Source organism: Acromyrmex echinatior, chromosome 12 (assembly GCF_024713525.1).
Source record: "Acromyrmex echinatior isolate Ae372 chromosome 12, ASM2471352v2, whole genome shotgun sequence".
Taxonomy (NCBI): Eukaryota; Metazoa; Arthropoda; class Insecta; order Hymenoptera; family Formicidae; genus Acromyrmex; species Acromyrmex echinatior.
The window spans coordinates 4,315,709-4,330,318 of NC_141863.1; the positions used below are offsets into that span (position 1 = coordinate 4,315,709).

Here is a 14,610-nt window from a genome sequence, read left to right on the forward strand (position 1 = left end):
TAACAAGGCCTTCAGCTCCAATAGAATTATTTAACTCTATAACGCAGCACTATATTAAGATTAGCTTATGATCTGTTTTATAAACGTGTGTGTTTTATAAACGGTTTTTACGCTGCACTCTGATTTCATTTTTTATATTACAAGAAAAATAAGAAAGAAAAAAAATATAAAAATAGAACAGATTTGGGAAACTACAAATGATAGAATATTATTAATAATATCTACTATTATTTAAACTACAATTTATGAAAGAAAATTGGAATAATTTTACTTTCATATTTATAGAATTCGGTTTTAAATGATATTTATAAAAAAAAAGATCACAAATATATATGAGAATTATGAATTTTTATTTCTTTAATTAAACATATCATGCTCTTATCAGTATTAATAAAGTACAATATTCAATGATATCTTTAAAGAAATACCATTGTATTATATATTGTACTTTATTAATCAGTATTGTAATTTTCCTCTAATAATTATAATATTGCAGAATATTCAATATTTTTATTTCAATATATTAATTATTTAATGTAACAGTTATTTTTGTTAATTAAAATTAGTTATTTTGGATTGAAAAAAAATTTTTTTATATTGCCCCATATAACTGCAAGAAGTGCATAAAAATAGATTATTATAGCACTTAATTCAAGGTAAATGCATAACAATTTACGTAAGAAATCCTTCGCTATTCTGGATATCGATTGTAGATCCGATCTCGTTTGCTGAGAACAGAAAATAAATCGGCGATGGAAAATCGACCGTGAAGGTAAATGTAACAAAGAAAATCGTATTTCCGATAAAAACAAAGACAATCAAGGAATATTCATACCGATTATGTTTCAATCGACGGAAGTATAACTGTTAATTACATTCTTATTAATTCTGTAAAGATGGAATATTGAAATAATAGAATTTTTATACGTTATTAATTGAAGAAGTTGAAGAGAAAAAGTAAAATTACTTAAAATTTTTAATATTTATTTATATTAATATATATTTAATGGCAGTTTTACCTGTTTTTTTTTTTGTAAAATATCAAAATATCAATATGTGTAATACTTGAAATATTTACATTTAAGTAACTTTCTACAAAAGAATGACTAGAATTAGAATTACTCAATATGATACATCAACATCTTCTGTTAACCACGTCATTATTATGCGAAACTGTGATTATGCAAACTGTATATTACAATGTGTTTTGCTGAGACATGATTGATAAGACGGCTCAAAAGATACATCGCATTTGATAAAAATAGATTCAGGAATACAAGAAAAAGACAGAATTCTTGAGAAATTGAAACTCTGTTGAATTATATCTTGAAAACTAACGTGGTTATAATATTAAAACATATAAAAAATAAGAGCATAAAAAACCACAGCACAAGTTATAGTTTGTGATATTTAATTATTATTACATTAATTAAAACATTAAACGTTTCGGCCACAATCTGGCCATCTTCAGTAAGTCAATAATATTCTTAAAAACGCAGAGTTACATCTAGTTGACATTAAATTCAACAGTCGTGAGTTATAATTAAATAAACATGTTCTTTTCTATGTGAAGATGCTTCATACAATAATGTTACAACACCAGTTGTCATATCAAGAAAAGTGTAAAACAAGAATTTCCAGATTTTAATTTAAATAAAATTGTATATATTAATATCTTCTAATCATAATATAAAGAAATAGAATCATTACCTGTTTTACAGCAAAAAAACTAAACGATGAATGATGATCTCAAGTACTTCTTTTGCACAATTAGAATTTTGTCGTGACATTATGTGTTGTTATTTGTCCTATCATGTATTTTATATCTATTTATATATCACTATTTATATATCTGAGTCAACAGTTTAGAAAAGAAGTTCTAGAAAGAATTATTTATTAAAGGAAAGAGAGATCCTTCTTTAGAAGAGGAAAATAAACATCAGGCAAACCTTCCGTGTCACTTTGCTTATTGATATCACTTGTTTGTCTTTTTATATGTATTATTTCCGAAATTCTTCTTTTCTTAACGATTGTTCTATATCTAAAATTCTTATATTATCCCAATCTAATTCATGCATCTCATTGAAATGGTGACGTGAAACCACTGAAATTTCGAAAGGTTTTTTTTTATGTCGGCCTTTAATCCGAGTTTTTAATTTCCTTTTAGTTTGGCCAACATAAGACGATTCACAGTTTAAACAATTAATTTTATGAACTACTCCGCATTGGTCATCCTTAGGCAAAGAATCCTTTCCTGTCTTAATAAATGTATTCATTTTATTCATAGGTTTATAAGCTATATTAAAACCATAAACATGTGAAAGTTTTTTGAATTTTTCAGAAACTTTGCCCAAGTATGATATCGTAAAAAATTTTTTTGAAGTAACGTTAGAGTCACATTCATTATTAAATTCTTCGCGATTTTGATCTAAATTAGTTCTATTTTCCAATGTTTTAATTCTATTTTTTATTGTTGAAAATAAAAACTCGGATTAAAGAACATAAGGCCGACATAAAAAAACTTTCTTCCGAAATTTCAGTGGTTTCACGTCACCGTTTGAATGAGATGCATGAATTAGATTGGGATAATATAAGAATTTTAGATATAGAACAAATTAATGAAAAGAAGAATTTCGGAAATGATACATATAAAAAGACAAACAAGTGATATCAATAAGCAAAGGAAGGTTTGCCTGATGTTTATTTTCCTCTTCTAAAGAAGGATCTCTCTTTCCTTTAATAAATAATTCTAGAACTTTCTAAACTGTTGACTCAGATATATAAATAGTGATATATAAATAGATATAAAATACATGATAGGACAAATAACAACACATAATGTCACGACAAAATTCTAATTGTGCAAAAGAAGTACTTGAGATTCATCGTTTAGTTTTTTTGCTGTAAAACAGGTAATGATTCTATTTCTTTATATTACGACTAGAAGATATTAATATATACAATTTTATTTAAATTAGAATCTGGAAATTCTTGTTCTACACTTTTCTTGATATGACAACTGGCGTTGTAACATTATTGTATGAAGCATCTTCACACAGAAAAGAACATGTTTATTTAATTACAACTTCCGACTGTTGAATTTAATGTCAACTAGATATAACTCTGCGTTTTTAAGAATATTATTGAATTACTGAAGATGGCCAGATTGTGGCCGAAACGTTTAATGTTTTAATTAATATAATAATAATTAAATATCACAAACTATAACTTGTGCTGTGGTTTTTTTCTGTTGAATTAATTAATTCTATGTTACATGTTAAATTGATTAAGCTAACTCATATATCGTGTATCCCCCCCCCCCCCTTGTACGAAGCAATCTATCATTGTAATTTGTGACATCATTCTATTAATGATGATTTTTACATATATTAATATTCTATGCATTTAATTTTCAAAATACATCGATTTAGTTCTGACATCTCTATTTAATTAGGTATTATATAGGTAATAAATTTTTCGAGGCTCTTCATTTTCAATATCTAAATTATGCCTTCTTCTGTCGCTAAGAATGTCGCCACGCAATTGACAAATCACACAAACATGCCTATCAACATAATTTCACATTTTGTAACAGAATTCCGGATTACGTAATTGTTGATCAGCATAAGTGTCGTCTATCGCTTCTTTCTGTTTCGGTTACGATACTCGGGAGAAGACCGTTTCCTCCTCCGGGTCTACTGCTGGGATTCACCGGCGGACTCAGGAATTAATGTTCGACGATAAGCGATTAGCGATTACAGCAGCGGCATTAAATATCGCAATCGGTTGCGACGTATGATTCTCTCCTGCTCTAATGAGGGGTTTACGGCGCCGCGGACACACGCGAGCAATCGCGTCGAAGAAGAAATTTGGATGTCAAGGCGTCCATCGGGCATGGACTAATGCGACCCCGTCACAGGTGCGTTACCGCACATCGCCGCGTCTTTCGCGGTTCTTTCATAATGCAAAATCGCAATTCGCATAATCCCAGGGTAACAATGAAGTTTCCTATTAGCACAACAGGCGGAGGCCAGAGCGGGACCTGGAAAAACGTACTGTTCTCGTGGGGGGTTCACCGCGCCTTACGAAGGGACCCCGCCTTTCTTATAAAAGCACTTGTGTCGCAGAAACGATAGACAGTGGTGTTCGACAACGACAGATGAGAAAAAATCGGTGCGATTGTTAGTACGGCGTCAGTTGAGCCACAAACAACAATTGCAAATACGAGCGAAAGAATGGCGTGCCTGAAGATCGTAAGTGCGACGAATTTGAATCAAAAATTGTTCTAGAAGTCAAGTAATTTAACTTATTGCGACATTATTCTTTCGCTAATCATAAAATATTACATGAAATTTGTAATAATGTATGTTTTAGTATGAGTTTGCTATGAAATTTGGACATTATGTAATGGCAATATATCAGTTATTAAAGTGAAATTTACTTTATTATTATCACACACACGAGTAAAATCATGCATATGAAATAGCGTCATTATCATGCCATTAATTTGGATAAGCTTTTACAATCACTGTTATGTTTCTAAAATTCTTTCCACCTTATAAAAAATAAAGATAAAATTAGTACTTTACTGTCTCAATTTTTAATTTCTTATTTTAATTTAATTTTCTTAATTTTAATTGTAATTTTCTTAATTAAATTAATCCCCATTCTCATCTTTTATTCGCTTTACAGTACCTTGTTCTGCTCTTATCCGTCGCAATCGGCGTGGCTGTTGCAAAACCGGGATACTTAGGATACGGATATGGATACTATCCATATCACTACGGATATAGATTCCCGTTCTATGGAGGATATGGACATGGATATGGAGGATATGGACATGGATATGGACATGGATATGGACATGGATTTGGCTATGGATTTGGTAGGATTTATAATAGAATCTGTTTCGTAAAATTTATATGTATAGAATTTATAAGTTACACCTCATAGAATCGCATTTCCTCATAAATTCATATTTTTTTTATTTTTTGTAACTATTAATTTTATACTTAAATTAATTCTTCATATAATTATTTGCTCTGTAATTATTTAATGTAATATTTTAATATAACAATTTACTGTTTGTAGTAAAATATTATAAAATTATATTACGTAAGAAAAAGGATAATTAAGAAGTGCTGTAGGCAGTGTACAGTTTTTTATAAAAAAATTTATCGTAACAATTAAATTGCATTTCTCTGTAAAAATATACATAAATTTATAAAAATATAGAAAAGCAAGCTACTCATGGTGAAATAATACATAGGTTTTGTACATAAATATATATTTAGAATAATTTTTTATATTACACAAGTTCCGTATCACGCAAACAATGCAGAACAACTTACTCACGCATGCTAATTTCATGACAAAGAAATCGTTCAGATATACACATTCGCATTCCCGAACAAAAGGATCGTTTACATGGAAATATCAAAGTATTTTTTTATTGTTGTTTAGGATATCCGTTCTACGGTGGTTATGGTCATTATGGTGGTTACGGTCATGGCGGTTACGGCTATCATGGTTAAGGTGAATACAAAACACGGCCTTCTTCTGGATTCTCTCTGAAATACCGTCTGAAGAGTGAGCTCAGTACAAAGATGATCTACGTCGTTTTTTCTCTCCATTGTATCTTTTTGTTACCAGGATTGATCCAACGCCACAAAGAATATAACTGTCCACGTAACGCTTGTGTTACATTGTACATGCAATCTATGGCAAAATTTTAAGAAAATAAGAACAAAATTCTTTAAAAAATAAAAGTACAGTATTAAAAAGATAATTATATGTTATAATACTATTAGGTATGATTACATATAGATATAAAATAAATTATGCTCGTATTATCAAAAATATTAAATCTTACTAATGTTGTTTTCACAGAAATCATAAGTGATCTTAAAAATATTAAATTTTATTAATGTTGATTTCAGAAATTTTAAGTAGTAATGATTTATCAGTAATTATATTATTGTCATAACAAACTTTAATATTACTGACAAGATAAATGAATAAATTGATAACTCAATATGATTCGATAATTTGAAAGAATTTAATTCAATAATTTATTTCTTTGAAATGATCTTTTTTCGTTTTTAAAGGTACGAAAGACAATGTCTTTGTCAGTCGAACAGATCATCTTTCCATATAAACGTTTATGCAAAATGCGACAGGTGTGACTAGTGTGATCATGAAGTTCCGAATGCTCTCAAAGAGGAAGAACACGTATCCGCCTAGTTATTGAAATCTCGCGAGATGTCTACGATACAAAGCTCTTTGTCTTTCTTATTATTACAGGCCGCAATGGTCACACCTGTATTTTTTTCTTTCATCTTCTTCTTCTTCTTACGTCACGCTTACGATAACTGAGAACTGACCGTGTAACATCGCATGCTTTATCGTGCCTGTGGCTGCTCTTTCAGTACCTTTGATATTTCGTAGGAAACATAATCCGTGTCGCGAATCATGTTCATATTTTTCGTTCGACGATTCGTATTTCTTCTTAAGAGACTGGTATTACAAAATTTTATAAAATATTTGCGATTAATCAAAATTTAATGTCTGTAATTCATAACTTTTACTATTTAACAGTAATTAACTATATTGACTTATCCATTAACTATACTGTGAAATTATCAATACACAGATAAATCTGATAAATAAAATATAACTAATTGACGATTTAAATTGAATATAAAATAGATTCTTTGTTATAGAATTGGCAATTATTTTTTATGCACGATATGAAAAGATTGATCAAGTTTGATCTATAAAAAATAGATCAATATTAAATCTATAAAAAAATAACATTTATAACAAATATTATCTTGGTCGTAAATATAAAGTAACTGAATAAATTGACATCAACGTTTCAGATCTAATAAAAAATAAATTAAAATATAACTTTATTAAAAAATAATATTAATATTTTTTAAATTCTTTTTTATTACCGCTTTTTCCAAAAAAAAATGCAATTGAGAGTGTTTTATACAATATTTAACCAAAAATATTTAACCAAATTTTTTTATAATAAAAATAGCTGTAGTTCTATTAATAATGTAGTTAATAACTTATAATTAATTCTAAAGAGAGACAACTGATAAATTCAAGATTCAGACAATAAATGCGTAATATTGATGCTATTCCGGGAATTAAGTGCTAAGCGTCGAGCGATATTCTAATCGTGGGAAGTGACTTATAACATTCTCCATTCTACCTCAAGGACGTAGTGAAGATTACCGAATTTCAAGTATAAAGAGCGATACCTGCTGTCTTGGAAGAACGATTTCATTCAATCGTATATAGTATTGCAAAAACATCTTTAACTATGTAATATCCAAATTATGTAATATCCAAATAGATTTTAACAACAAAAATCCATATATATATTCTCTTTAATTTTAGTAATTATAACTATAAATAATTTTAAATAAATAGTTATGGAATTTCGAATTTCTTACAATAAATTTATCTTACAATATTCGTTAATATTTTTCTTACAATAATTGATACAAACTCAATCGATGAGACATACGCATAATTCATAGAGTGACCTTGACAGATAATTTATGGAGATATGAAGATAAGAAAAACATTTGATATATACGGCACAACGATGATTATTATGGCAGCTAACGCGTCGACCACAAACAGCTTCAGTGCCCTCGTGACATTTAAATGGTGAAAATTTTGTCCATAAAGCCATAAGTGCAATATTGCTATCATTTTGTTCCTCGCATTACCCAAATATTACCAACGAGTTATTCCAGAACGTTTGCATTTACGGATTCGAAATTTCGAATAATGTGGATCGCGTTTTTGGCGAAAAGTTTAATTATTTACATTCTAACAATAAATTTCTCAAGAACTCTAACAAATAAATAATCATAAGCATAATTAACAAGAAAAAATACCTACAAAATAGCTTCCTCTGATGTTATCTTGCGTGTTTACAAAAGAATGCACTAAATAATTCTGCATCAGTCGAAAGAATGAGAGCTCGATCAAGAATATGAATTTAATGAATCGTGAATTTAATCGATAAATGACACTGAGATCATCATATTGTCAAATGAAAAGGTCACATTTCGAAATGAGAAAACAAATTCTTAGACAAACAGAATAATATTTTTAACAGAATAATATAATGTATAGAGAATTTTAGAGACTGAATCGATAAATTAATGAATAAAGGATAATACCATAATAATAAAATATATTTCAAAATTTTTAATTTAACTTTTATTTGCTTATTTTATCATGATTGCACACTAATATATCATACTTTTAGTTAACATTGTAATTGCAGATACTTTTATACTCTTATTATACACGATGTTAATATCTAATGACCACGTTTCAGATCGCTTTCTCATGCAACGTGCTTATATTGTTCCCCGAAGCGCAACAGAATTAATAAGTTTCCAAGGAATAATAATGCGAATCTCTCGATTGCGATTCTTCAACGAGAGATTCTGAAGAAAAATCTAAAATTTATCAACACGTAAACAAAATGTTACTGCCGCGAGTATTTCTAATAAATTAAGAAATATCATGCGAGATATTCTGCAATTTGCAACACAGTTAATATATTAACGAAGCGCCAAACGCAGCAAAAATTTGTTATTTCATAATGTTTATTATCTCACAAGCAATACGTAATAGAAGCGATGAGGGTAGTGCGTTAAAGTTTTCTCAAATATATAAATTTTCGCCTATAATAGGTTTAATTATTTAACGTCATAATTATTACATCATAATTATTACAAAAATGTCTTACTTGGAAAATATCTTACGTAAAATTCAAGAAATTGAAATTTCGTAGAAGTTTTAGGCAGACTAAAAAAAATATTTAACATCATCCTATTGTAAGGATTAATTAATTTATGACATGACTATATACATAATTAAAGTTTCTTCGAACATTCTAAAAAAAATGCCGGCTTAAAAAAAAAATCGATAACGAACTGGCCACGTCCTTCGGAATTTCCGAATTTCAATAGCTTGAAGAATGTGGAACGTAATATATAAAATTATTTAAATGTAAATTTAAATGCAAAATGGTAATTGTTTAAATTTGCATTCGATCGATTTCTCTATTTCTTTATTATATTTACATTCTTTTACATTCTTCAAATTATACATATACAAATTTCTCTTGTTTTTATTTTATTTTATTTTTTATATAAATTGATTTATATACGAATTAAAGCGTCGCAAAATTAATATGGCATCTTCAAACTTTTATGCTCCTCAGAGATGCAATTAAGGATCACTTTGATCAAGATACGAGATATCTATGTTCATCATGGATGTGTTAATAGAAATCCTAGAAACTCGTGAAATTTACGTTTTTGAAACACGATCTCACCACGAAATTATGAAATTTATAGTTCAAGGACGAAATAAAAAACAAATTATTCTAATCCTCAAGATCGCCAGCTAATCTTAATAGGAAGATGTAGAGTATGTAATAAACCTTGAGACTGATGAGATCCATTAATAACATCTTTTTCCAAAGATAGCATTTCATATTAGATACTTTTTTGTAGACGAAGTGGGTTGATTATTTAAATTTATTATTATAAGCGCTAAAAATCATTTTTAGGATCCGTCTTTTCGAGCGGAGTGTAACCTGATCACAGTGAAGCATAAAATTTTCATAAATTTGCAAAAATTTTAATTTTTGATGAAATTATTACTTTTAATAAGTAATATCTCACACACACACATACAGAGCAGCAGCAGCAGCAGCTGATTCATGATTTAGAAACCGATTTTCCTATTCTGTTGAGAGTATACATATATCCCTTTAACGGCTTATCTGCGAAACGTGACGAGCGAAGGTCGCGCGGGCAGCGATCACGACCTTTTCTGCGTTTGTGTCAAGCCCCTTCATTCAGTGAAAAACTGAATACTAAGCGAAAGGTTAACCTCACGAGACGCGAACTTCATTCATAAATAATTACAATGTCCCCGGAATTATTTACCGTACGGTGTCAAATAGAGAAGCATACAAAAGTGCGGATGTAAGAGCATCGATCAGGAAGAACATTTCAATTAGCCTGACAAGAATCAGCCTTAGATTAACAGCATAAATGTAAGATTACACCGACATAATTTTAACCTTTGTGCGATTACATACATAAAACGTCGAATATAGAATTAAGGAGAAAAATGCACGATTTGTAAAATTTAGACGTAAATATATATTTTTTTTATTTCTATTTTATATATTTAATTATAATTATTTTAACGAATTTTGATTCGCAATTTTAATTCGGGGAAATTTATAGATGAAAATCTTTTTCCCGACTATCAACATCCACGCCTCTGAAATTATCGCGCGTGGCGAGTTAACTTGCGATCAAAGAAATTTCTCACGCCGTCGAGTGGAGGATGCAATCTTTTTTATTCGCGATCATATTTAGCCCATGTACATTAAAAATTCATTAAGTTTTATAACCACTCATTTGTATCTAACGTGATTTATATTTCAAGTGCAATAAAATTAATCTTTTGAATAATAATGAAGTTTCAATAAAGACAATGTTACGAAGCAAAAATATATGATGTATTTGTTGTAATCAAAGATTTATAGACTGCGATAGTAAAAATAAGAAAATTTACAAGAATCGATAAATATTTACTTTCATAATATTTTGCTTCCTAATTATGCTTATAATTTGCTCCATAAGCATGTTTTATTTAATGCAGAATTTGAAAAAATAAGCTTTTTTACGAAGACTATCCCGATGATAAATCTGGTGGCGTGACACGCCGGATGTTTATCTGCTTTTTATTAATGTAACGATTTGCCGACATTGCAAATCGTTATAAGTTAAAGAAAAAAAGAACTAACAGAGTTGAGAGATATGCCATCTCCATCGCCAAGATAATTGCATCTTTACGTAATTAAGAATATAACATTTTGCGAAAATTAAACAATTTAGAAGATTTTTTTATCAATTGTACAATATATTTCCCGCTATATACAATAGGTATAGTACATAATTATTATTAATTGTAAGTGATCAGAAATAATTAATCTATAATATACACAAAAATTTGAGTGGATCATTTGGGATGCTATCTAAATGGTCCATTTATATATATAATACACATATATATAATACAATATATAATAGAAGATATCTTATTATAATCTTAGTACCTTAGATCTTAGTACAATCTAAAAAAAAACAATTTATTATATTTTGAACTAATTATTCTTTGCAAAAATAAATCGTTTAATGAATCATTTATAATTTTCTGATATCGCAGGCGATTATCACCTTGAAACAAATGCAAAGAGTGTACACATTGAAGATTTCTCTACACGAGTACTATTCCCGTTAGCAAATAACTCAGGCACTTATTCTAAGTACTTGCGCCACTGGTACTAAACTTTTATTGGACCTCACGGTAGCTGGTGCATCGCTACGCGTAAATGCAAGCTCGCGTAATGTTTGCAATGACCCGCTGATGATCGTTCGAGCATCATTGTGTCTAAGCATCTCTAGCCCGATGACGAGTTTACATGACTCAAGAAGAAACATTAATGCGTCTCTTCCTTGCGCAATGAAAAGTCTGTTGGCTTTTTTCGCCACTTTTTCTCCGCATAAATGAAAAGTCGTCGTCGTGTGAAACATACATCTTACATTCAGGTGTACGCCACCCGTGATTTATCACATGAGATTAAATAAAATCATGTTAATAATGTTGAAAAAATTAAGTTAATGAATATAAATGAATTAAACTGTATGAAAGTTTTTACATTTACAAAATTTTATTACAAAATATTAGGAAACTACACACATTAAGTAACATATTTCTTATTTACTATTTTATAGTTATTTTATTACAGAAATTGAAAAATAGTTATAAAATAAAAATAGAAATATTTGAGAAAGAAAAGGAGTAATATAAACTTTCAATATTTTAAATTTAAGATGATTAAAAGTAAAAAATAAACATATGTACATATTTTCAATCTTTTTATTGTAAAGACAACTGAAACAGTTTTTTAATTAAAATTTCACATAAATATCTTTACGAAAGATGTCGAGCCAGTATTTCACACTAACAATAAGTATAATGCAACATATCGTTAGTTTATGGTGTCAATGGCGATCACCATTCGGTGTATAAGGTATTTACGTTTGACTCCTTAATAGAGAAAATTAAATGATATACAAGGAGAAGAAATCCAAGGGATATCAGAGAAAAGAAATGGCCAGAGAATGCATCTCTTGCTCAATTCAAAACACAAAATTAGGTAAGCGTATGTAGAACACCAAACAAAAAACTCAGATTATCATATCTACATTACTTGATTTTTAAGACAATATTAAAACCCTCCAAATAGCATACAACTTAAGTGATGTGTATCAATCGTACACTGAAAAAAAAATGCTGTTGATTCAATTAAAGTCTATATTACGGGCTGTCACTAACATAAGTGATTAATTCATGTATATTTTTATTGACATAAAGGCATAAATTATTATTTCAATAATAATTGATTACTTATGTTAGTGACAGTCCGTAATGTAGACTTTAATTGAATCAACAGTATTTTTTTCTCAGTGTATAAAAGAATTGATATCACTAACTAGCGACAAGTTAAATTTCATAAAATTGCAAATTAATAAAACTATTTAATATTAAATAATTTTTAGGCCATAACTAAAAGCAGTTACAAGTTAAATACTGTCTTAATGGGATTTTACGATGAAAAATGCTTTTACGATGAGAGAAATTAGCAAATGAATATCAAAATTTTACCGACAGCTTTCGTCGACGATCGTAAATTGATTAGTCTTACATCACGCGCAGTCTATAATACTCTTGCACAATACTAAAATGTCAACAATATCAAAATCCACAAATTCTAAATACGGTCCAGTGAAATGTAAATCTTCATCACCCTCGCTTTACGATGCAATTAAATTTGATCGGATATATGCACCAGCTCCTACATTACGTTATATCAGCCAGAATCAATAGAGATCGGCCTTTGACAGATATACGCACGGTAGACATTTACAACAGCAAAGTATGTTACAATCTTTTCAGACTATCCACCCATCACTTACTGTCATGACGGTATTTATCACCACTTTGAATTACACTCTTAGACCTCAAAAACGTGCAAAAAAGCACATTGCATAATGGAATCGTGAAGTTTATCGTTGCGTTAGCTGTGGCATGTAATTATTGAAGTGCCCATACGACCTGCTTCTACTGTTTAATATTACATAGAGAAGCAGATATACATAACGAGACTTGATCCTGTTGACATTTAGAAGATATGCGTTAATTCTATTTTGATGGATTCATGATGCGGAAGTTTCCTTACTTTTCTGTAGAGAAGGATACAAAGAAAGGAGAAGTGGAAATGTTGTAGCCGATTATGTACTTCAATGATGTTCGTATACCTTGTATACCTTGATTTATTTTGATTTATTATTTTTATTTATTTAATAATAGCGATTTGTATTAGTAACGTTCTAGGCAACAAATTTTAGTGAATCTTTCAATCAAGGTATGTGTGTAAGAAGATTATCTAAATGTAATATTGTGTTACACTATTATTATATATGATTACTATTACTATTATGATGATCAGATTGTAAAAAATTAATTACACTGATTATAAATTTAAATGTTGTTAATAAATTTTATCATTTTGATATATCATTTAAAATTGCACATAAAAAGATTTTATACAATCATATTTATTTTCATATATTGCAAAAGATATTTAAATTATAGCTATGTATTACATATATCTACAATTTGCGTAAGTAATTCAAAGCAGAGTTTCTAAAAATTCAAGAGAATATGATGGAATTTTTGAAAAGCATATCCTTTTTCAGAATGAAAATCCCTATAAGGAACATCTACTATTTATTGACAAACAAAGTGTTGATCAAAATTTATTGTTCAGTGTTATTAACATCAAATTTGCATACACTTTTTCACATACACGACTGTTTTGCGTCTTCTATCAGAATAAGGACATCGAGGAGGTCGTTTTGGCAGTAAACATTGCCATCATTTGTTGCCACCAATTTGTATTTTTTTTAATGCCTACGAGAAATGCATATGCATCAATAATCGGCAACGTGATATCGGCATTCCTTTTTTTAAAAATAAAAGTTTAGGAAGACTATGAACCAAACAAAGTAAATGTATAAATATAAGAAACAAATATAATTAATGTATATAATTAATATACATGATCTAACACAAATAATATCTTTAACACGAATGACCTTTTTTTTGATCAGATACACATCCTTGAGTCTCTCGAAATCATCTCCAGACGTTCGCTGACACATTCTTAGATCAGGGACGAATACGGATCCTTCGGCTATTGCCATTCAGCATCCATCGTTCATTCTATCAGACCTTTGGAATACCACGGATGATTCCGTCCTTCTCATGGGATGCTCACTCTCACTTTCTCTCTCTCTCTCTCTCTCTCTCTCTGTTTTTCTTCCCCTCTATCCTTTTCCGTCTTTCTCCAGCTCTTCCTCTCCCTCTACCTTTCCAGTCCAACCCCCACCTGTATATGTGCGTGGAAGTAGAAGAATTACA

General features: G+C 29.4%; 1 protein-coding gene across 1 annotated transcript; it reads left to right on the plus strand.

Annotated features, from left to right (window-relative positions):
• The first annotated feature begins 4,105 nt into the window (after window positions 1-4,105).
• LOC105149619 (uncharacterized) lies at window positions 4,106-5,788 on the plus strand. The gene is made up of 3 exons (XM_011062170.2): window positions 4,106-4,253; window positions 4,693-4,885; window positions 5,464-5,788. The coding sequence occupies exons 1-3, from the start codon at window positions 4,236-4,238 to the stop codon at window positions 5,532-5,534; spliced, it is 282 nt and encodes a 93-aa protein (XP_011060472.1). The 5' UTR covers window positions 4,106-4,235; the 3' UTR covers window positions 5,535-5,788.
• Window positions 5,789-14,610: the final 8,822 nt, after the last annotated feature.